The 23,560-nt window shown below is 35.2% G+C and overlaps 2 protein-coding genes across 5 annotated transcripts in view; both read left to right on the forward strand.

Annotated features, from left to right (window-relative positions):
• Positions 1–23,560, forward strand: part of EDD1 (glycine-tRNA ligase) — an 81,238-nt gene that overhangs the window by 52,892 nt on the left and 4,786 nt on the right. For 3 of the 4 annotated variants that reach the window (XM_022301279.2, XM_022301281.2, XM_088126396.1), the window contains 14 exons: positions 439–510; positions 7,344–7,426; positions 16,672–16,720; positions 17,466–17,528; positions 17,832–17,921; positions 18,078–18,164; positions 18,496–18,567; positions 18,663–18,721; positions 19,700–19,793; positions 20,024–20,242; positions 21,265–21,359; positions 22,564–22,654; positions 22,736–22,840; positions 23,405–23,443. In XM_022301279.2, the coding sequence (XP_022156971.1) occupies positions 439–510; positions 7,344–7,426; positions 16,672–16,720; positions 17,466–17,528; positions 17,832–17,921; positions 18,078–18,164; positions 18,496–18,567; positions 18,663–18,721; positions 19,700–19,793; positions 20,024–20,242; positions 21,265–21,359; positions 22,564–22,654; positions 22,736–22,840; positions 23,405–23,443 (1,218 nt within the window). The remainder of the gene's footprint in view (positions 1–438; positions 511–7,343; positions 7,427–16,671; positions 16,721–17,465; positions 17,529–17,831; positions 17,922–18,077; positions 18,165–18,495; positions 18,568–18,662; positions 18,722–19,699; positions 19,794–20,023; positions 20,243–21,264; positions 21,360–22,563; positions 22,655–22,735; positions 22,841–23,404; positions 23,444–23,560) is intronic. The other variant, XM_088126395.1, reaches the window with a different exon arrangement.
• Positions 10,348–13,767, forward strand: LOC148210248 (uncharacterized). The gene is made up of 3 exons (XM_088126573.1): positions 10,348–11,478; positions 11,584–11,715; positions 12,161–13,767. The coding sequence occupies exons 1-3, from the start codon at positions 10,348–10,350 to the stop codon at positions 13,196–13,198; spliced, it is 2,301 nt and encodes a 766-aa protein (XP_087982699.1). The 3' UTR covers positions 13,199–13,767.

Genomic DNA, 23,560 nt, shown 5'->3' on the forward strand with positions numbered 1-23,560 from the left:
CGAATTTGTTTTGTAATTACCAGTTAGGTTCTATTCTTTTGGATTGGAAGTCCTTTCTATAGGCAAGCTTCCTTTTTTTTGGGCTGTTGCTTTTGTATGCCCTTATTTTTGTTTTTGTTTTCATTTACCTAAATGAAAAGTTCGGTTTCTTATTAAAAAAAAAAATTATGTAACCAATAATTCAGATGATTCTGGTGTAATATCTCTAGAATTTAAAAAACATGTTAGATGTATGTCCATAGTTTGAGTGTACCTTTTGTTAATAAATTATGATGTCATTTTAGCCTTCGTATCTTAGGTTTTTAGACTTCTCGGTGATCTAATGGTATTGGGCATTTATTTAATGACATTGAATATTTATTTATTATATATTACAACAGTAGTTCTGTTTGTAGCCTCGTAAAATTTCTCTCTAATGTATATTTTATTTGGTTCCAGATTTTTTCTGAAAATTTACCTGGCATTGTAGCTAAAATATCATTCCCAAAGTCAATGCGATGGAATTCTCAGGTAGAATAAGCATATTTAAGATGATCTCATGTGGTCCTTGATTTTTAGTTCTCTGTTTTCTCTTTCCCATTTGAAGTAATGAGCTGCTTAATCCAATGTTTTCTTGGTTAAAAATTAAGTGAAGGATGGTTAGAAATTTATCTTGTGATTTCTCTTCATAATATCTCCATTCTTTATAGCGGTGCATATTTGAGCACTTTAAAACGAAAGGAGATTAAGCTCCTTAATGCTCCATATGGAATCAAAAATATGTTATTTGGTAAAGTCATATGATTGGATATTAAAATATTGAAGATAGAAAATAAGAGTATTGACTCTTACCCTAAATTGGAAGTTTGTCGAACCAAGTGTATACAGTAAGGGACTTTTTTATGGATGCTTTAGTATTGTATGTGCAGTGCCACTTATCCATGGGAGAGTTTGGTTGGAAAGGATCACTTTGTGTTTTTTAACATAAGGATTCAGATTCCTTTTTTCATATTATCATTGAAACGTTTGTTTCTTGTTAAAAAAAAAAAAAAGAAAAAGAAACATAAGGATTCAGATTGGGAACATTACACAGACTTTTTGTTGGATCAAGAATGTAAGCCTTGTACAAGATACATGGAAAGTTATAAAATTTCTTGGAGAAAAGGTATTGGTTTGTGAATGCTTCGCTCTTAAATTTAAAGTAGATGACACCATTGGAAGGTAAAAGTGAGACTAGTTGCTAGAAAATTTTACCAAACATATCGGACTGGTTACCACAAGATTTCTGCACTAATTACACCATTGTAAGATAAAACTGAGACTGGTTGCTAGAAACAATTTTTTGAAAGGCTTAAGACAGCCCCGTGGCCTTTTTTCATGGAGAGGCAAGGCGTAAGCCTTGAGACGATATGAGGTGTAAGTCTCATTTTAAATAGAAAAAATAATAAAAATCATAAAAATGTAAGACATTGTATTCTTAATATGTTAGTGTTCATATGAATGTAAGAAATACATCCTTTTTTTATAAAAGAAAAATTAGAACTAAAAACAATATCTAAAAAATTAGGAAATAAAAAAAATAGTACAGAAAAATATTTTAAAGAAACAAGGAAAAGTCTGGAAAAGGAAAATATTAGAAAAATACATGAAAATACACAACAATTATTTTTACTAGAAGTTGGGACTGAAAACAATACTTAATAAAATTAGAAAAATTGTAAAATATCTGTTGGAGCGGTATTTGTTGAAAGTTCTGAAAAACCGTATAACACTAAAAAAATGCTGGGGTGGCAGTGGGCGGCAGTGGGCAGCAGTGGCATCACAGAAAAGAAAAACAAACAAAACAAAATAGACAAAAAAGATCAGGTGGTTGGTTGCTTGCCACAACCGTAAAACAGCACAACAGTGAGTAGTAAACAAAGTAAAGAAAAAGAAAGTTGACTTGATTTTGATGGAATAAAAAATATTTGTATTCCAATATATCTAAAAATAAGAGTCACAAAGCCTTCTTATATAGGAGAAAGGCTCAATTCATAAAAGGAAAAAATAAGAGTAAAATAATCAAATCATTAATATTTACAGCAAATATTTACAAATAAACCAACACTCCCCCTCAAGCTAGTTTAAAGATATCTTCCATTGCCAGCTTGTCAATCATCCTGTCAATTGTACTTTTGGTAGTCCTTTTATCAATACATCAGCAATCTACTCTATTGTTGGGAGATAAGGGATACATATCACGCCTGTGTCAGTTTTTTCCTTTATAAAGTGTTTGTCAATTTCAATGTGCTTAGTCCTATCATGTTGAATTAGATTGTGGGCTATGGAGATAGCAGCCTTGTTGTCGCAATAAACTCGAATGGGTGCCTTTTGAAAGTCTCTCAGTTCTTCAAGTAGCTTTTTTAACCAAATCCCTTCACAAATACCATGGGCCTGCTGCATCTGCACTGCTTCTGGCCACTACATTCTGTTTCTTACTTCGCCAAGTAACTAAGTTACCTTCAACAAACGAACAATAACTAGAAGTAGATCTTCTATCTACTGTACTTCCTGCCCAATCAACATCAGTATAAACTTCAACCTGTAAATGGTTGTGTTTTTTGAACAATATACCTTTTCCTGAAGTTCCCTTCAAATATCTTAAAATTCTATAGGCAGCTTCAAAGTGAACTAATCCTAGTGAGTGCATAAATTGGCTTACCATGCTCACCGAAAAAGTAATATCTGGACGTGTGTGAGACAAGTAAATGAGTTTTCCCACAAGGCTTCGATATCGTTCTTTATCCTTCACCTCTTCTTCTTTTGCAGCTTCCAATTTCAAATTAGGTTCAATAGGAGTTTCGGCTACTTTGCATCCGAGTAAACCTGTTTCTCCAAGTAAATCAAGAATATATTTTCTTTGATTAACAAAGATACCTTTCTTAGATCTCGCAAACTCCATTCCTAGGGAAGTACTTTAACGTGCCTAGGTCCTTGATTTGAAATTCACATGCAAATCTTTTCTTGAAAGTGGCCAATTCTACCTCATCATCACCTGTGAGCACAATGTCATCTACATAAACAATCAATTGCAGTTTTATTATTTTCAGAACGTTTATAAAAGATGGTATGATCAGCTTGACTTTGAAGAAATCCATAGTTCATGACCACTTTACCAAATCGTTCAAACCATGCTCTTGGAGACTATTTGAGTCCATATAAAGATTTCTTTAACCAGCATACTTTGTCCTTACCAAGGTTAGCTTCAAAACCTGGTGGTAAACTCATAAATACTTCTTCTTCGAGATCTCCATTCAAAAAGGCATTTTTTACATCGAGTTGATGAAGGGGCCAGTCTAAATTTGCAGCCAGAGATAAAAGTACTTTAATGGAGTTGATTTTAGTAACAGGAGCAAAAGTTTCCTAATAATCAATTCCATAGGTTTGAGTAAATCCCTTTGCAACTAGTCTAGCTTTATACCTTTCAACCCTACCATCAGCATTACACTTGATCGTAAAAACCCATTTGCACCCCACAGTTTTCTTATCCCTTTGCAAATCTACTATCTCCCCTGTACAATTCTGTCTTAGAGCATTCATCTCATCCATAACAGCTAGTTTCCAATTTGGATCATTTAGAGCTTCTTGGTATGTTCCTTGGAATGAACAAGTTAGTTATCCTAGACGTAAAAGCTTTATGACTACTAGATAGGTTTTTATAAGAGATATAGTTTGCTAGACAATATTTCGTGCAAGTTCGAGTTCCTTTTCTTAAAGCTATAAGGGCGTCAAGATCAGAAATAACATAAAGTTCCAAGGACACATCCATACTCAGATAAAGTTTATTGGTTTGAGGATCAAAACATTTATACCTTTTTTTTCTAAAATCATGGCCCAAAAAAATGCATTTAATGGCCCTCTGATCAAATTTTGACCGAAAATGACTAGGAATATGCACATAAACAGTACTCCAAAAAACTTTGATAGGTAAATCAGAGTTCAAACGAGTTGTTGGAAAATTTTCTTTCAAAACATCAAGAGGAGGTTTAAACTTCAAAACTTTAGTAGGCATTCGATTTATCAGGTAGGCAGCCGTGATGACTGCTTCCCCCCATAAGTACTTAGGGACATTCATAGAAAACATTATTGCTCGAGCAACCTCCAATAAATGCCTATTTTTTCTTTCAGCAATACCATTTTGTTGAGGAGTATCTCGACAAGTAGAATGATGAACAATGCCTTTAGTTTTCAAAAACTCACTCAAATGTTCATTGAAATATTCAGTTCCATTGTCAGAATGCAGGATACTAATTTTGGTTTGAAATTGGGTTTCAATCATATTGTAAAAACATTTGAAAATATCCTTCACATCAGATTTGTTTGTCAATAAATAAACCCAAGACAAGTGAGTATGATCATCAATAAAAGTTACAAACCATCGTCTACCACTATGAGTTAAAACTTTAGAAGGACCCCAAACATCACTATGAATTAAATAGAATGGTTCGGAGGACTTATAAGGTTTTGGCAAATGTGTGGATCGATGATTTTTTGCAAAGATGCAATTTTCACAATGAAACTGAGAACAATCAATTCCTTGAAACAAATTTGGAAATAGGTATTTGAGATAGAAGAAACTAGGATGTCCTAGCCTAAAATGTCATAGCATAATTTATTCTTTAACAGAGATAAAACCGTTAATACTAAAGCACTGAGTTATTTTAGCACTACTAGAAGGCTCATCAAAGTAGTAGAGGCAATCCAGCATTCTAGCACATCCAAACGTCTTCCCCGAGGTTTGGTCCTGAAAAACACTGCGATGCGTAGAAGGTAACATTAGAGAGTTTACTAACTGATAAAAGATTGCAAGCTAATTTAAGGACATGTAGGACAGATTGAAGAGTAATATTTTCTGTTAATTCGATGGTTCCCTCGCTTGCAATGGAAGAGCAACTGCCATCGACAATCCTAATTTTTTCATTGCAATATGTAGGAGAATAAGATTCAAATATTTTAGAAGAGCTAGTCATATGGTAAGAAGCTCCAGAATCAATAATCCACAGAGATGAGCCAAAACAGGAAAGTGCTCTAGGGTAATTACCTGTTTGCGCCAAGGAAATACAAAGATTACCAAATGACAAATTGGTCTCTAACCATTGTGATAGATGCTCTCTACTAAACGAATTTGAGTCAACACTATTAGTGCGAACTTGCTTTTGGTTTCTCTCATATTCCACTAGACTTTGAGTCATTTCAACCGTTTCTTCAACCATGATAGCAAATAAAGGTTAACTGAATCAAATCAAACCACAATCTGATATTAGAAAGGGTATAGACAGATAACCAGAAAAGCCCAAACCGAACCGGGTGGACAAAGCCGGACCATAAAAAGACTGAACCAGTAGAAAACCAAACCGGATCTGCGAACCAAACCAAACCGAACGAACCACCCGAATCGAACCGGTCTAGGGTTTGTAGAACAAGAACGGCCCACGAACACAGAAGCAAATTTGCTTCTACTACCAGATCTGCGAAAGGGGGGCGGAGGGTTTCTATCACGGCAGATCCACGACGAACAGAGGATACCGGCGGTGAGTGCAAACGGCGGTTGAACGGAAGTGTTGCAGATCTGTGGATGAACAGATGATGCGGCGACACGCACAACGGCAGACGGCGGCAAAAAATGAAGGGTTGAGGCTTGTACGGCAGCGGATCTGAATGGGCTCCGAGCAACAACCTCCGACTCGATAGCTCCAACATCGGCACCAACTACAATCTCTGAAAAACTATGGCTCCGTTGATCTACAAATGAGAAACACCGCGCACGGGACCGATCGGAAGTAGGATGCGTCATTCGAAGACGACGGCTAGGGTTCCGGCGGTGAAGGTGGCGACGGCAAACTAGAGTGTTGGAATAGTAACCTACCGTGTCGAAAGTAGGATGCACCGTTCTAGAATAACAGCGGCTAGGGTTCCGGCAACGGTAATGGCAGCGGCTAGGGTTTAAAGGTAAGGATGGTGGCTGGGGTTTCTACAAGCCCTTAGGATATTAGGGTTTATTTTGGCTCTGATACCAACTTGATTTTGATGGAATAAAAAATGTGTATTCCAATATATCTAAAAATAAGAGATACAAAGCCTTCTTATATAGGAGAAAGACTCAATTCATAAAAGGAAAAATAAGAGTAAAATATATGGCAAATATTCACAAATAAACCAACAGCATTAAATAAGCCCTGTGCTGCGCAAAGCCACCGCTTGAATTTTCTGTGTAATTACTAATTGGAGTTTGAGGCTTACGCCTTTTAAGCCTGGCTTATGGAGGCGTAAGCTTCATTTTATGTGACATGGACGTGAGTGTTGAGGCACCTCTACAAGACTTCTGCACTAGTTACAAATTGGAACTTCGTCAAAATTCATGTTTGTATTCTATCACTAGCCCTTGTATTAGATGGCTGTAATTGTTACAGTATGTATATTGCTGTAGAATTATGTAAGCATTTTTGTTATATGAACTCATTAGTAATTTGTCTTTTGTTATAATTTTACATTCTAGTAGCTTAGAGTTCTCTTGTATAAATATCATTTTAGTGAATGGAATAATACAGAGTTCTTCTCTCAAACCTCTCTCGCTTTTTGTTAGACTACAATGTTACAAAATTGGGTTTATATACCATATACGGTGATTAGGATATTTGAGGGAGTTGGTTTGGGCCCTCATGAAGAATGAAGAATTTGGAGATTTGACTCTACGGGTGATTTCATGGTCAAACCTTTGGTAAGATCAAATTTTATTGACAATAATGCGGATAAGAAATGGATCAAAGGTAGTTGGAAGACAAATAGTCCTAGAAAAGTAAACCTTCTTGTTTGGCTTGTTCATTTTGGAAGTCTTAACGCCGCGGATGGGCTTAAGATTAAGTACCCTGAATTGAATTTAAGTCCTTGCAGCCTATGTTGTTCGGCAGCATAAGATCCAGATCACTTATTTTTCCATTGTGTTTATGGTGGTAAAATTTGGCAGAATCTGGTAGAGACTTCTGAATTTGGTTGGGCATTTGACACAGGAATAATTTGAAGGTAAATATTGTGGTTGGGTTAAAAGATGAGATTGAAATGGTATTTGCAGCTGTAAAACGGAGCTTTAAATATAAATAAGAGTTACAAGATTTTGTTTTCTTTTTCTTTTTTTTTTTTTTCCAAACGCTTAGTTGGCATTCTTAGGAACCTTAATTGGATCCTTCGGCAAATCTTTCGAAGTTTCAAGTAATCCATCATCAGGTCTATGTCCTATGACTAAGAAATTATTTTCCATTCTGTTAAATATCATATTCTTTCAAATTTTTCTGCTGGTTATGTCAGTGCCCTTTACTGTTAATCTGTAGGTCATGTTTAGCAGGCCTATTCGCTGGATTTTGGCCCTTCATGGAGATATAGTTGTTCCATTTTCATATGCTGGTGTTTTAAGGTGATATTTGATCTCTCCCTGCATCTCTAATATCCAGTTGTGAAACTTGTTCACGCGAAAAATGTTTACTTCCTAAATCAAGTTATATCATACTTGTTTTATGTAGCTAGCTCATAGTTAGGGTGTATATTTATGTTGAATTAGTTAGAAGTTAAGATTATGTGGACTTAGTTAGAAGTTGTTTTAAAGTTGTTTAGATTATGTGGACTTAGTTAGAAGTTGTTTTAAAGTTGTTTAGATTATGTGGACTTAGTTAGAAGTTGTTTTAAAGTTGTTAGATTTTGTGTTTAAGTTTAGCAAATAAATCTCCTTTTTTGTTAGGAAAGTTAGGAGGTTATTCCTAGATTTTGTTTCCTCTCGTAACCTATAAATAGTGCCTCTATTCCTCATCTTTGATCAATCAATTTGAGAATTTATTTCTTCTCTTTTCTCTTTTCTCGTGTATGTCTCTCTGGTGTCTCTATCTTTAGTTTTTAATTTAATTTTTTAAAATATTCTTAACGTTGCCCTTTATGTGTGGGTTAAGATATTAATTTGATTCATAAAGCCTGACACGTGAACTACTAGTATCATTGGGAGAGGAAAGTGATATTGTAGAGATTTGAACCCCTATTCTGATAGTGTTAAATTACCACAGACCAAAAAACTTAAACTCATAGGTAAAGATGTATTTTTTATCCAAAAATATATTTGTAAATGTGATAAGATTTTATAAAAGAAAACAAAATATTATATCAGTAGAAAAGGGAATCTAACTCTAGTTGGAGCCTTCAACAAATATTTTTGGGCGGACAGTTTAATATGGCTCAGGTCTTTTCAGAAACCTCTTTTCGAGACTATCGCATTTCATGGAGCTATTCTATCATACAAGCAAGCCATGAGATGACGTAATCTCAGTTGGAAACCTCTTTTCATAAGAGAGTTGAGCATCAAAGGCCAAGAAGAATGGACTTCACCAAATGAACATAGTCATCCAAATTCTATCGATTCTTATACTATCTTGGACCCTTGAAAAGAATTTCATCTTTCTTATGAATTCAGTCTACAACTCTCATGACCACATCCTTTCCCTGATATTTGCGGATGGATCTGGAAGCTAAAAGCCCCAAAGAAATGCAAATCATCATCTAGACCCTTGCCTTGGGTAGTTGAAGTATAGTTGTGCCCATGTGAAGCTATCGAAGACCTAGTCGTTTTTTTCTTTGTCCCACTAGTTGCATCCCTATGGAATCATGTTCTTGCAGGTTTCAATCTTCAGTGGGTCCCAAAATTTTCCATCATCACAGCTTTGCGCCAATTTTTTTGGCAAAATGCCATTCCGTGTCAGAAATGAGAGCTTTGGCTTCTTGCTGACACAAACTACTTTAGGTCCTTTGGATGGAAATGTACAACCGCATTTTCTCCAATATCGATAAGCCCGAACAACATGATCTATTTCATGTCTATGTCGGTCAAAAAGTCTAAATATTTTTGTAATTACTCCTCTTCTAACATATAGACCCTAGTTCTAATCACGAAATAGGTAGGCTTTTTATTAAGGGCAACAAAATTTTTGGTTGGCTCCACTTTGCAGCGGTTCTGAGGGATGAGATTTTTTGAAGCTCTTCTAGTCTTTAAAGGAGAGCATTAAGGGTTTTTAGAGGGCCGAGTTTTTGAAGATCTTGTGACCAGCATTAGGTGGTCTCTTTTATTGGTGGGGGAGGTTTCAAATTCATTACTTCTCCATTGTAGCGGTCAAGACCTTTATACCTGTTACTCATAAAGTATTTTTTTTTTTAACAAGAAACGAACTTTTCATTGGTAGATGAAAAGGAACCTAAAATGTTTAAAGATACAAACTCTCAAGGGAGTGGAAAAACATAAAATAAAAAGATACAATCCAGAATAGCAAAAATAAAAAGACGTAGTATCATCTTGTGTATGTCTAACTAGGGAAAATGAAAGCCCCCAATTAACATATATCATGTTTGGAGAATAATTAGCAAAAAGATTGGATAGAGCACACCATTGAGACACTTTAAACTTAGCCAAGCTGAAGCACTCCACCGAAGGTCTTCTTTTTTCCTCAAAAATCCTTTGGTTTCTCTCAAACCAAATTGTAGAAAATCAAGCCGTAAATTAAGTTTTTTTCTTATTAGAATTATCATTACGTCTCTGTATATTCTGTAATTTTATTGCTTTCCTTACAGGCTTTAGATTGATTCCTTATTTGTTGAAAGGTCTTCTTGTATATTTACCCCTAAATGGGTTGTAATGAAAATAAGAAAATATAACCTTTCTCACAAAGCTACATGGTATCAGAGCCAGGGAATAAACCCAAGAATCTGAAAAACCCTAGCGGCCAGAATCTGAAAAAAAAAACCCTAGCCGCCGCCGTCTTCAATATCCACCTCCGGCAGTCATCTCCTTCCGCCACCGTTGATCTCATTGATCCTCCACAGATTCGTAATTCCGTCGATCCTGCGCAAGTGTCGCCGCTTCCGCCACAGATCCCAGATCTCGCCGCAGCTCTCGTCTCAGGTGCCGTCGCAGATCTCGTCTGTCGTCACACGTCGCAGCTCCGGTCGTCAAGTCGCAGCTCCAGTCGGTCGTCGCAACCCATTTGGTTTTTCTTTTCTTTCGCAGAAGCCCGCTGCCGCCCGGTTTCCCTCTCGGTGTCGCCGCCATAATCTCTGCTGTTGCGTCCGCCGCTGCCGCCGAGCTTTCCGCCGCCGCCGTCAAGCTCTCCGCCGCCGCCGCCGAGCTCGCTGCCGCCGCTACAACCCATTCTTTATTCCGAATCACAGCTCCTTACATTTTTTTTTGTAATGGCAGGTTCAGAATCACAAATTAACGTCTCATCGTTTTTCGAAAGCAACAATAATCCGATAACATGTCACAAACTCAATGGCCACAATTACCTTTAGTGGTCCCAATCAGTGATGATGTTCATGTATGGTCGTGGACGGGAAGACTATATCATCGGTAAAGCGGAATCACCCAAACCCGATGATTCAACATTTCGCAAATGGAAGGCTGCAAACAATCAAGTCATGAGTTGGTTAATAAATTCCATGACCACTGAAATTGGTGGGAATTTTCTCCTATTTTCTACTGCCAAAGAAATTTGGGATGCTGCTGAGGATACATTTTCCAATAAAGAAAACACTGTTGAGCTGTTCCAGATAGAGACTACTCTCCAAGACATTAAACAAAGTGATTCAACGGTTACAGCGTACTACTCTAATTTATCTCGTTACTGGCAACAACTAGATTTATTTGAAACTCATGAATGGAAATGTTCTGATGATCGTATTCTCTTTCGAAAATTTGTGGAGACAAAAAGGATCTTCAAATTTTTGATGGGACTGAATAAATCACTTGATGAAGTTCGTTGTCGCATTCTTGGTACTAAGCCATTACCGAGTCTTCGAGAAGTTTTCTTCGAAGTCCGTAGGGAGGAAAGTCGAAAGCAAGTCATGTTGGGACAAACCGAACATCCTCCTACTCAAAATGGATCTGCGCTCATTTCCCAACGAGATCATCCTAATGATCCAATCGCTCTTGCTGCTCGGGGGAATCTATATGGCGATAACCGCCAGTGCAAAGGGCGACCATGGTGTGATCATTGTCATAAAGTGGGACATCTCAAAGAAACCTGTTGGAAATTACATGGAAAACCAGCGAACTGGAAGCCGAACACTACCAAATCAGAGCGAGAAACTCGAGGCAATGCTGTTATCTCTGAAACTTCTAACCAACAACCACATACCAAAGAGTTGTTGGACATGCTACAACAACTATTGAACAGAACAACTCCACCAACAACAGTAAGTGGTTCTGGAAATGTACAACAAGGTAACCAAAATTCTCGTGCTCTCCACACTCAAACTCTTCCATCTGAATGGATAGTGGATTCAGGAGCATCGGATCATATGACAGGTGATAGATCCTTATTCTCATCATTTTCAATTTATACGGGTAACCTGTCTGTTCGAATTGCTAATGGTACACCTGTTCAAGTTACTGGAATTGGGAGTATTCATATATCAAGCTCCATAACTCTTGCATCAGTATTGTTTGTGCCCACATTAGAGTATAATCTACTGTCTGTGAGTAAGTTGAATCAAGACTTAAACTGCGAAACTAAATTCCTTGCAAATTCTTGTATTTTTTAGGACTTGGGATCGGGGAAGATGATTGGCAATGCTGAATTATGTGTGGGATTGTATCTTCTTAAAGCAACGAGTCCTCCACCAACAAAGAAATGCAATGAACTTGTAGTTCAATCTAATCGTGAGTCTGCATGTGTTTCTGAGTCTTTAAATCATAAATATAGTCTTGTCATGACGTTGCACTATCGTTTTGGTCATCCCAACTTTGTTTATCTTGAACGACTGTTTCTTCTTTATTTCTCAATAAAAAGAGTCAATTTTTCAAGTGTGAGATTTGTCAACTCTCCAAACATACTCGTGCTTGTTATTCACCTCACATTTATTCTCCATCTCAGCCTTTCTCGCTTGTCCACGGAGATATTTGGGGACCTTCAAGGGTAAAAAATATCAACGGGGCACGTTGGTTTCTTCTCTTTGTTGATGATCACACACGTTTGAGTTGGATATGAAAGAAAAATCTGAAACAAGCCACTTATTCACCGTTTTCCATAAAATGATCCAAACTCAGCTTCAAGTCAATATAAAAATACTTAAAACTGATAATGCTCGTGATTTCTTCAACTCTACCCTTGGTCCATAGCTTCAATCTCATGGTATTGTTCACCAGAGCTCTTGTGTTGACACACCTCAACAAAATGGTGTTGTTGAACGCAAAAATCGTCATCTTCTCGATGTAGCCCGTTCTCTCATACTCACATCCCATGTTCCAAAATCTTTCTGGGGTGAAGCTGTCCTAACTGCTACCTATCTCATAAACCGTTTGCCATCCCGCATTCTCAAATTCAACACACCCTTACAAAGTTTACTCTCAATTTATCCTACATCCCATCTTGTGTCTCCATTACCATTAAAAATATTTGGGTGCACTACGTTTGTTCATATATATCCTCAGCATCGTAGTAAGCTTGATGCACGATCCATAAAATGTATCTTTCTTGGATACTCGCCAAATAAGAAAGGATACAAGTGTTATCATCCTCCCACTCAACAATTCTTTCATACCATGGATGTCACCTTTTTTGAAAATCAACCATATTATCCCAATTCTGTCCTTCAGGGGGAGAATTCTTTTCTTGAATCACAAAATTGGGATTGCATTCCTAACTTCTCTTTAAACCCATCCTTTGAGAGTTCTCTTGTACCCTCTTCTGATTCTGAGCCAATTCCATTCTCTGACAGTTCACCTGTACCTCATTCTGAGCCAACTCACGTATCTCCCTCTGAGGCTGAACTGCAAGTTTATTCGCGACGAACAAGACAACCTGAGAGAAACGAAATACAACCTACACAAGTTCAGCAAAGCCAAGATCTAAACCAAAATCTCAATGTCCCTGAAATAGCACACGAGACATCAGGAGATGATAGACCCATTGCTGTCAGGAAAGGTATTCGCTCATGTACCCAACATCCCATGCGGTATCACTTGTCTTACACTAATCTGTCGCCGTATTTTAGAGCTTTTGTGACTTCACTAGATAAGGTTCAAACTCCCAACACAGTTCAAGAAGCCTTGCAGAAACCTGAGTGGAAGGCTGCTACTCTAGAAGAGCTGCAGGCTTTGGAGAAAAATGGGACATGGATCCTTACAGACCTACCCCCAGGTAAGCGCAAGTTGTAGCTCGAAGTAGTGCTGAAGCTGAGTTTCGATCATTAGCCCATGGGATCTGTGAAGGAGTTTGGTTGAAACGTCTTCTCACTGAACTCAAGGTGAAGACAGAAGGTACTATAGACGTATTGTGTGACAATCAATCTGCCATAGCCATAGCAAGAAATCCAATACATCATGATCGGATGAAACATGTCGAAATAGATCGTCACTTCATCAACGAGAAGATTGAGACAAATACTATCAATCTGAGATATGTATCTTCCCAACAATAAGCTGCTGACATTTTAACTAAGGCATTGCATCGACCCAGCCTTAGTAGATTAATCTCAAAGCTTGGAATGACAAGCATATATCATCCAGCTTGAGGGGGAGTGTAGAAAATCAAGCCGTAAATTAAGTTTTTTTCTTATTAGAATTATCATTATGTCTCTGTATATTCTGTAATTTTATTGCTTTCCTTACAGGCTTTAGATTAATTCCTTATTTGTTGAAAGGTCTTCTTGTATATTTACCCCTAAATGGGTTGTAATGAAAATAAGAAAATATAACCTCTCACAAAGCTACACAAATCTCCGAGATGATAGCTTTGACACCATTTACCGAAAGAAGGCTCGCATTAGGAGGTAAAAAAGGACCAAACATCAGCTGGGTAACAATCTTTGAAACATCCGCATCCATTACCCAAGAGATATTGAACATATGGAGCAAGGAGAGCCAACAATCTGCTGCATATGGACAAGAAAAGAAGGTGTGCACCTGAAACTCATAATCTGCCATGCACAGCAAACAAATGGATGGTTGCAAATGCATATGTGGTAATTTTTTTTGAAGAACTTCTGCTGTGTTGACTTTTCTATTAATAAGAATCCAATAAAGGATATTAACCCTTTTTGGGCAACCCGTCCGCCATAGCCTATAGCATTGATCATTGGTCATCAAGAAAGAAGCCTTTCTAGGCTTGCATAAAGAAGCAACCGAAAAAGACCCCGAAGGTTTCAAACTCCACGTCAACTGATCTTCCTCCTCTTGCAAGATAATTGAATTTAAACTTGATAAGAGTATTAAATAATCATCAAATTCTTCATCTTTAAGATTTCTTCTTGTTTCAATTCTCCAAGAAGAAGAGCATGAATCCCAAGCCTCACGGACTGAGATAAAAGGGGCAGAAGAAATTCGAAATAAAACAGGAAACCATTCTTTTAGTATTGAGTCCCCTAACCATCGATGGTGCCAAAAAAGAATGCGCTCACCATTTCTAACTTTGAAGATACCATGTTTCTCCACTAGGTGCCACTGTTTTTGAATTGTAAACCAAGGGCTACGATTGCTTCCAGTCTTGTTCCCAAAAGCGAACCAACCAAAATTGTCGGTTCCATATATACTGGCCACTACTTGTCTCCATAAGGCAGAGGGCTCCACATTGAATCTCCAATCCCATTTAGCCAACAAAGCATTATTCCTTGAAGTAAGGTTGTCAATACCCAATCCACCATCTTCTTGATTTAAAGATGCAATATTCCATCTTACAAGATGATTCACAGAACCTTTTTCAATATCCCCCCAGAAGAAATTCCTCATGCATTTCTCCAATTTCTTACATATCATTTTCGGCATTTGGAACAATGAAAAGGAATACAAAGGGATACTTCCAAGGATTGATGTACAAAGAGTTAGTCTACCGCCCCTTGAAAGTTGATACCTTTTCCATCTTGCAAGCTTCTTCATGACTTTCTCAATTATAGGGTTCCAAAAAGCTACAGATTTTGGATTACCACCCAGAGGCTTTCCAAGATATAAAATAGGGAAGGATTCAGCTTTACAATTTAATTTTGCAGCCATCAAAGCAACTTTTTGGGAGTCTATATTGACCCCGCTCAAGGAGGATTTGTCCCAATTCACCTTTAAACCCGAAAGCCACTCGAAGGCTTTAATCGTATCGAAGAGGGTTTCTAACATCCCATCATTATTCTTACAAAACAGCAAAGTGTCATCCGCGAACTGTAGGTGAGACCATGAGAAACATGAAAACCCGCCTTGCCCACTGTGAAACCTTCAAAGATGCCCTTTTCATGAATGTTCTCCAATAAACCGCTTAGCACATCGCTGACTATTATGAAAAGAAAAGGTGAAAGAGGGTCACCTTGTCTAAGTCCACGAGTAGCATGGATTCTTCCTCTCGGCCTCCCATTAATAAATACTGAAAATTTATTTCCTCGGGTGCAACCATTTATCCATTTGATCCACTTACCTCCAAATCCCTTCATGTGTAGTACAACATCAAGAAAATCCCAATCCACCCTATCAAAGGCTTTCTCAATATCTAGTTTGAGGATCCAACCACACTTCTTCTGGGTTCTGTAAAAATCTACTAATTCATTTGCAATTAGCACTGGATCTAGAATTTGCCTTCCTTCAATGAAAGCACTTTGATTTAAGGAGATAGTTTTGGGCATTACGTGCTTTAATCTCTCTGTAAGAGCTTTTGCTAGGATTTTGTATGTAGAAGTAGTGAGACTAATGGGTCTTAAGTCCTTGACTTTCTCCACATTTTCCTTTCTGGGAATGAGACAAATAAAATTTTCTTTAATGCAAGCATTTATACGCCCACTTCTATAGAATTCCTCAAAGAATCTCATAAAATCTCCTTTCAATTGTTGCAAAAAACGTATGAAGAATTCGACCGTGTAGCCATCCGGCCCCGGAGCCTTATTTCTCCCAAGATTCTTTACAGCTCTCAAAATCTCTGCTTCTTCGAAAGGTCTCTCTAACCACCTACTGTTTTGGATAGGAATTGGTCTCCAGTTAATACCCTTCAAGGAAAATCGTTGACTCCCCTCACTACTGTATAAATTCTCGAAAAACCTCATGATTTCAGTTTCAATTTCCCTTTGATTCACCAGCGAGGCATTCCGCTCATCTTTAGTTACTCATAAAGTATTCAGCTCCTCAGTTTTTGTTTTTGTGTGTTTTTTTTTTCAACGGTTGTTTTGGATTCTCCTCAGCAGATGGTCTTTTTGGACTAGCCAGCTTTGTTGAAGAAACTTTTTCAAGCCTCCACTCTTTTAGTGTTTTGCTATTTCTTTTGCTTTAGATAAGTTGAGGCTGCTTTTCTAGTTTGTTGACTGTGGCTTTCCTTTTTTGGTCGATTATCTTGTATTTTTGTTCCTTTTTTGGTTCTTTTTCATCTATTTTTGCTTTCTTTGGGAATTTGTATTCTTGAACATTTTTCTTCCTCTTTAATTAGTAATGAAAAATTTGTTTCTGGTTCAAAAAATAGTTAGAATGGTCAAGTTTAGGGAACTATCTAATACATGTATATTTAAATGTTTTTTTTGTCCAATAATTAATTAGTAGCTTCCACATACATTTTTTCATTGTGTTATTTTTGAATTCTCTCAAGTATTTTCGTTAACGTATTTGTTTATTTTGCATATTGCCTTGTCAATATACCTATATACTGACATTTCAACTTTTCTGTCCAGTGGGAACATATCCTATGGTCTTCGTAACACTTCTACATCTGTTGTTAAGGTGAGTATATTTTTAGTGGACAAATTTTTTTCTTTTTAAAGAAAAAAAAAATTATGAGAAACAAACTTTTCATCGATAAATGAAAAGAACGAAAAAAGTAATAAAGGAAATAAACTCCCGATAGGAAGTGACAATAACAAGCAACCAGACCAAATTCCATCCATTAGTTAAGTATTCTTTTTCCTACAATTAATGTTATTGGATTTCGACAATAAAATTTCATAAGCCTCTTAATTTTAAGGCTTGGATTTCTTTATGCAACTTCGATTTTCAAGGGGCTTGTTTTTGCCCACGTTTTGATGTAAATTTTCCCATTATTCTTAATGAAAGTTTTGTCATTATTTACAAAAAGTCTCTTCATAAATATCTTCATTCAAAAAGGCTTGGATTCCTTTTTGTAACTTCCATTTTCAAGGGGCTTGTTTTTGCCTGCTTTTGGATGTAATTCTTTTAATACCTCTTAAATTATTTAAGGTTTAACCATAATAGTGAAGATACAGCTTGAGTCAAGAGTTCAGTGCTAAATCCTGTGGGGCCTTTTAATTAAGATATTATATATTACGTGATTTCTAAATTACCAAGCATTATTAGATCAAGTAATAGTAAGTTATGATCGGGTTGATGTTTTGAACACACAAGCTGTTGACCATTTAATCAATGTTTTAGTATGCATCACGTAATCCAAGTATTGCAATATTTTCTTGTGTTTATAATATTTGATCGTGGATTTGGACTTGTGTCACAGGTCAATAGTGCAGAATCTTATGTGGGGGCAATGAAGAATGCTAAAATCAATATTGAAGTTGAGGTGTGATTAAGTAATTTTGATGACCATGAAGCATTCTTTAGTATACAGTTAGCTAGATTACTCTCTCACCAGAAACGCGTGCATGTGGGAAACATTATTTTTTATTCCTTTAAAAGATGCCCAGGTTTTTAAGTTTTATAAGCTGCCATTTGTTTTAATCTACACGTTAGTGTTTCAGCTAAATCTATTATATGTATTTAAAATGTTTTCCTGTTTTGGGGCTTCTGAAATCTCATCCTATTTCATTAGTTCATTTTATGTGTTTTTTTTTTCTTGTAATCAAGAGGCTATTTACTTTCACAGGAACGTAAAAGAAAAATTTTGGATCAGTCTTCCATATTGGCAGAAAGCGTCAAAGGGAAAACTGTTATTCAGGAGGTCTTACTTGATGAGGTGATGTACTTATGAGGTTCTTGATTTCATGCTTCTAACCATGTTCTGGGGGTGGGGATTTGAACCCTCGGTCTTTTTGTCGAGGATATACGTTTTAATCAGGTCAGGTTGACTACTTTTAACCATGTTATTAACTCTCTAAAGATAATGTCTTAGGTTTCCAATCTCATCGAGACACCTGTTTCAATACTTGGAAAGTTCAATAATTCCTTCTTGGAGCTTCCAGAAGATCTTCTAACAATGGTAAGGTTTTTATCGTAGGCTCAATAATTTGGTTGACAATCTTTATTTCGTTGTTAATTGTAACTATGCAATTTTCCCTCTGAAATCAATAGAATATTTCCATTACTTTCTCCTTTAATTTTCTATCAGAATTATAAAATATTTATTATATTTCCTTACGCAAAAGAATGTCAGCTTATAGAAATTTATTTAATTTTCATCATTCTTTTTATGATAAATTTAGGAATCTCTCTCTTGCAGTATTCAACCTCTGTTTTATGTCTATTATCATGCTCAGTACATGCTGCTTTTGTAGATCGCAGTGAAATTTCATTTTTTACTATTTATGCAGGTTATGCAGAAGCACCAGAAATATTTTTCGATTAGAAATGCTAATGGGAAGCTGTTGCCGTACTTCATTGCTGTGAGAGTCACGTTGTCATTCCTTTGATCCCATTATTGCACCATCCCCAAATGAACCTCTTGTTAACTCATCTTTTCTTCGGATTTTTCTTTTAGGTATCAAATGGAGAAATTGATGAGAAAGTTGTAAGAACAGGAAATGAAGCAGTACTTCGGTAATTTTTGATACATACATTCCTTATTATCTTGAGTTGTAATTTGGTCATGTGAATTGTATGCTGTATAAACCATTGCTAATTATTAGTTTTATGAAAAGTTATTTTTAAAACTTATCAATAATGAATAAGCTTTATATAAATGTGCTAATTATTTAAAAGCCAATTTAATTGTCTATGTAGTGGAATTAATTTTAACATATCTAAATAAGATATAATAATCTAAATAAAATATGACAAATTATGTTAAATATGATTAAAAATTGAATTTATTTTAATAAAAATGATTTTTAAAATTTAAATATTATTATTTTACTTCAGTTTTCATTGTTTTTTTTTTTTTTGTATATTTCATGTTCATCATAAAAGTCATCTATTTCTCAGTCCTTCAAAGGGAATTTAAAAAAAATAATAGGATTTTTTAAATCTTTTTAATAAATAAAGGATTACTTATAGTCTTCCTTACTAAATAAGTTGATAACTAAAATCTCAATTTGTAAATGAAATCCCAAAAAGTAGAATTATAATTATTTTTTTTATTTACTATTATTGTTTTTATATACTTAGTAGTTCATTTTTAAAAAATATCAATTAATAGATCAATTATAGAAAGTTGATTTTTTAAATGATTTTAACTGAAGTTACAAGAGATGAAATTTAAAAGTTCTAGATTTTAATAGATTATATGAGAAGCTTAATTTTTCCCCTCACTATTCAAACTCCAATACATAGTATTGGTTATTTTGCCAATTTGTCCATCTTTTAGAAATTTTACTGCATCATTCTATTTATCTGTCTGTTCCCAGCTATTGGTTACAGGAGCAATGATTGTATCCAAGTCTAGATGTTGTACAAGTATCTTTTGTGATTCATGAATATCTTCATGTTTGTCCCTTGATGTCGAACATTATTTCTGTTCACCAAGTTTAGTAGTTCATACACAGATCTAAAAGTTGAAGCCTTTCTTTACCTTTTTAGAGCTCGCTATGAAGATGCCAAGTTTTTCTATGAGATGGATACAAGTAAAAGGTTTTCTCAGTTTCGAAGTCAACTTAATGGTATTCTGTTTCATGTAAGTTTTTATTTTTTCAGTATTATCGTTGGTGTTTGTGGGGGAAATTGTTGATACGAAGTCCAGAATTTCATCCGTCTCAAATTGTCACTGTCAACCAAATATTATTGGTTACATACAATTGTGGACATGTTCTGGGTCACTTTTATAAAACGTCATTACAAACTTGTTGAAGGTTTTTCGGCTCTATGTGTTTTTACTTCTAATAGCCGAATTTTTCTTTTAAGCAGGAAAAACTGGGATCAATGCTTGACAAGATGACACGTGTGGAAACTATGGTTGTGAAACTAAGCCTGGCAATGGGAATTAATCAAGATTTGCTTCAAACTATACAGGAAGCTGCATCCCTTGCCATGTCAGATCTTGCTACTGCTGTTGTCACAGAATTTACTTCACTTGCAGGAATAATGGCACGACATTATGCTTTGCGGGAGGGCTTTTCAGAGCAGGTTCTTGGTGTTTTTATTTTAGCCTCCAATAAATTGTCAGAATAATACATGTGTTGAAGTTCAGAATTTCTATAGACAGTCAAAGTTTGGGGATTCTTAGGGGATAGCTGCTGTCAGTGTTTTCAAAAAGCGCACATGGGCATACTTTCCAAAAAGTGTTGAAGCGAGGCACCCAGAAGCCAATATTTAAATTTTAGATATATATAAAGAAACTACTAGATACTACCTAAATACTCCTAAAAAAGTTCATTTCTTTCTGCAATCTTTTACAAATTATCTTACTCACCATCTCATAGAAATCAAATTGCGGGAATAATATTTAAAGATAAAAAGGATAAAGGAATACAATAACTCCAACTATCCCCCAAATCTACCTGAAGAACTAAACACTACTATTTTAAACATATACTGTCTTGCTATTAGTTTTATCCTCTTCCATTCACTCTATTTATAATCAACTCCACTAACAAACTCCTTGGCTAATTACTAATATGCCTTTAATACCTTAATAATATTTCCAACTACCCCAATGGTATTCCTGTCATCACCATACTACTTTCTTTTTTCTTTTTTTTTCCATATTTTGAATTATTATTTTCATTTTTCTATTGTACACCTCACAGAATATCCTGTTTTTTTTTTTGTGCTCTGCATTCAAGAATAATCTGTTTTAGTGCACCTTACACGTTTTTTTTTTTTTTTTGGATAATCAAGAAGCTTTCCTCCCTTATACCCGGGGGCACTTGCACCCACCTCAAGGCCCAGACCCGAAAGATATCAAGGGTTTTTTGAGTGCACGTCACACTTTAAAAAGCACGGTAGCTGCATACCTAATTACCTAGTCAGTTAAACAATTAACCATGATATCTTTGAGTCTAATATTTCTCTTAGTTCCCCCTGTTAAAGAAATCAAAGCAATGTGACTTCTCTAGATGCTTGTTATAAATATTGCCAGCCCTATTTCTATTATGATTCTAACCTGGATTTTTTTTTTCTTTTTTTTTTTTTTGTGCTCTTTGCAGATAGCAGAAGCCTTGTATGAGATCACACTTCCTAGATTTTCTGGAGATATTCTTCCAAAGAGTGATGCTGGGATAGTTCTGGCTATTGCTGACAGGTCAAAATACATCTACATGTCCCTTTTTACTATCTTCATAATTTGGCGCTTGTAACACATGTGAACTAATCCCATAGGCATTTTGTAGATAATATTAATCAAATTTATGTATTATAAGTGACTTAATTAACCTTAAGTGGTAGTAATTCATATTTTACCAATTGAATGATTAATAAATAGTAATTAGGGTTTAGTTTTTTCCAGTTTTCTTTGAAATTTTTTATATTCAATTTATTCTATTCTTGACTTATTTCTTAAAAATTCTTTCATTTATTCATAATTATTTATCATTCAGATTTTTCAGATGTAGGTAGATTTAGGTCAATAGGGCTAAATGAATCAATAGAGTTCAAATTAGTAAATAGTTAACTTGGCTGCTTGAATTTAACTTCAGTAATTAGAGTTAATTTCAACTTTCTTCATACTTCTGTTTTCTTTTTAAAATTCTCAAGAAAAACTAATGTCCTTTCATTGGCAATAATACCCAAGTAAATATATCTTCGCAACAAATAATAGTTCCACACGTCAATTAGCTCAAGAATTTTGATATAATAGGTAAATTATGTGTCACGCTAACAACTTACAAAAAAGAGGAAGAAAAACAGATAAGATGATTCCTGAAGGTAACAGTTGCTTAATGTGCGGAAGTGTATTTTGTATTTATTTATACCCTTTTAAATCTATGTAATTGTTCGTGTTGGAACCTGACAGTCAATATTTCATTGAATATGTATGTTACGGAAGTAACTAGATTTAAAAAAAATGGAAGTTTTAGATGGTAAAAACTTCTTTTTGACAGATGCATTGATGTAACTTTTATGTCACAAATTGTTTGAGAAATTGGGTAGTTCAATATTTAAAAAGTGGTAGAGTACTATTTACATTTTTGATGAGTTAGTTCTCATCTTTAAATACTATTTCAAGTGTTGAGAGAGAAAGTATAAACCACTATTAAGTAGTATTGTACATTGAAATTAAATGCAAATGGAAATTTAATAAAACATAGAAATAGATATGTCACTGCATGTTTAGTAATTTGATGATCTGAACTAGGATATAATAGTTCAAAAGATGTTTCTCCATATGTCATTTTTATATGAAATAGATAATAGGTAAAATCTGTGATAAAAGAAAAGACAACATATAGTGGTTTATTCTGCTGAAATAGTATACATAACGTTCTATATTTTTATCTGCGCTGCAGATTAGATAGTCTTGTTGGCTTATTTGCTGTTGGCTGTCAGCCTAGTTCTACAAGTGATCCATTTGGCCTTCGGAGAATTTCTTATGGCCTTGTAAGTTATTTAGAAATCATCATGAAATACAACAATTACACTTGTATTATCAAGTTGGTAATGCTGACTTCCAATTTGTAGGTCCAAATATTGGTGGAGAAGGATAAAAATCTTGATCTAGCGCAAGCACTGAGACTTGCAGCTGATGTCCAACCCATTAAAGTTGATACCGACATTATTGATAATGTGAGGCATTTTTTTTTTTTTTTTTTGCTCCGTGAAAGTTATGTTAGTGATAATAATGATAATAAAAGGTTAACTGGTGATATTTATTTTATTGGTTATCTTATTCTTTTACTCTCATATTTGCAAGTTATGTCGTACTCTTTTACTATAAACTTCTGTGAAATATAAAATAAGTGCAATCAGCCGTAGCTGTGAATTTCATTTCACATGCTGTTGCTGATGCTTGCTTGTTTTTCCTATATGTAAAAGTTTGTATGCTCAACTTGTATACATTTGCAATATGAATAATATAAATGTTTAAATTAAGTATAATTAATATCTTTTGTTATTAAATGTTGGATATTTCAATATTTTTGTGTAAATATTAATGGTCAATATTTACCATTTATGACATTTATTTATTTCCTTATATTGTAGTGGATCTTTCTCCTATGTAAGGAGACCTAAGTTGCATATATGATACACAGCAGAATATTTTTATTCTTGCAAATTAACATTAAATAAACTTTATGATCATATTTACTAAAGTGTTTCTATTGTCAATATTGTGTGTTCTGTTTTCAGGTAAATATATTTGTTACTCGAAGGCTTGAACAATTTTTGGTATGTATAATCTTCGAATGAAAGTATCATCTATTTGTATTTTAGTTCACAATACGAGACAGATGTCCTTTCATTGTAAGCTCACCATATTACTCGCTATATTTTTTCTATAGCAAT

Source organism: Momordica charantia, assembly GCF_013281855.1.
Source record: "Momordica charantia cultivar OHB3-1 chromosome 7 unlocalized genomic scaffold, Mcharantia_2.0 BLBB01000007.1, whole genome shotgun sequence".
Lineage (NCBI taxonomy): Eukaryota > Viridiplantae > Streptophyta > Magnoliopsida > Cucurbitales > Cucurbitaceae > Momordica > Momordica charantia.

Coding starts and splice junctions, on each gene's coding strand:
- LOC148210248 (XM_088126573.1), top strand. CDS start 10,348: ATGATGTTCATGTATGGTCGTGGACGGGAAGACTATATCATCGGTAAA. Junction 11,479..11,583: donor GCTCCATAACTCTTGCATCA/GTATTGTTTGTG, acceptor TGTATTTTTTAG/GACTTGGGATCGGGGAAGAT. Junction 11,716..12,160: donor CTAATCGTGAGTCTGCATGT/GTTTCTGAGTCT, acceptor CTTGGTCCATAG/CTTCAATCTCATGGTATTGT.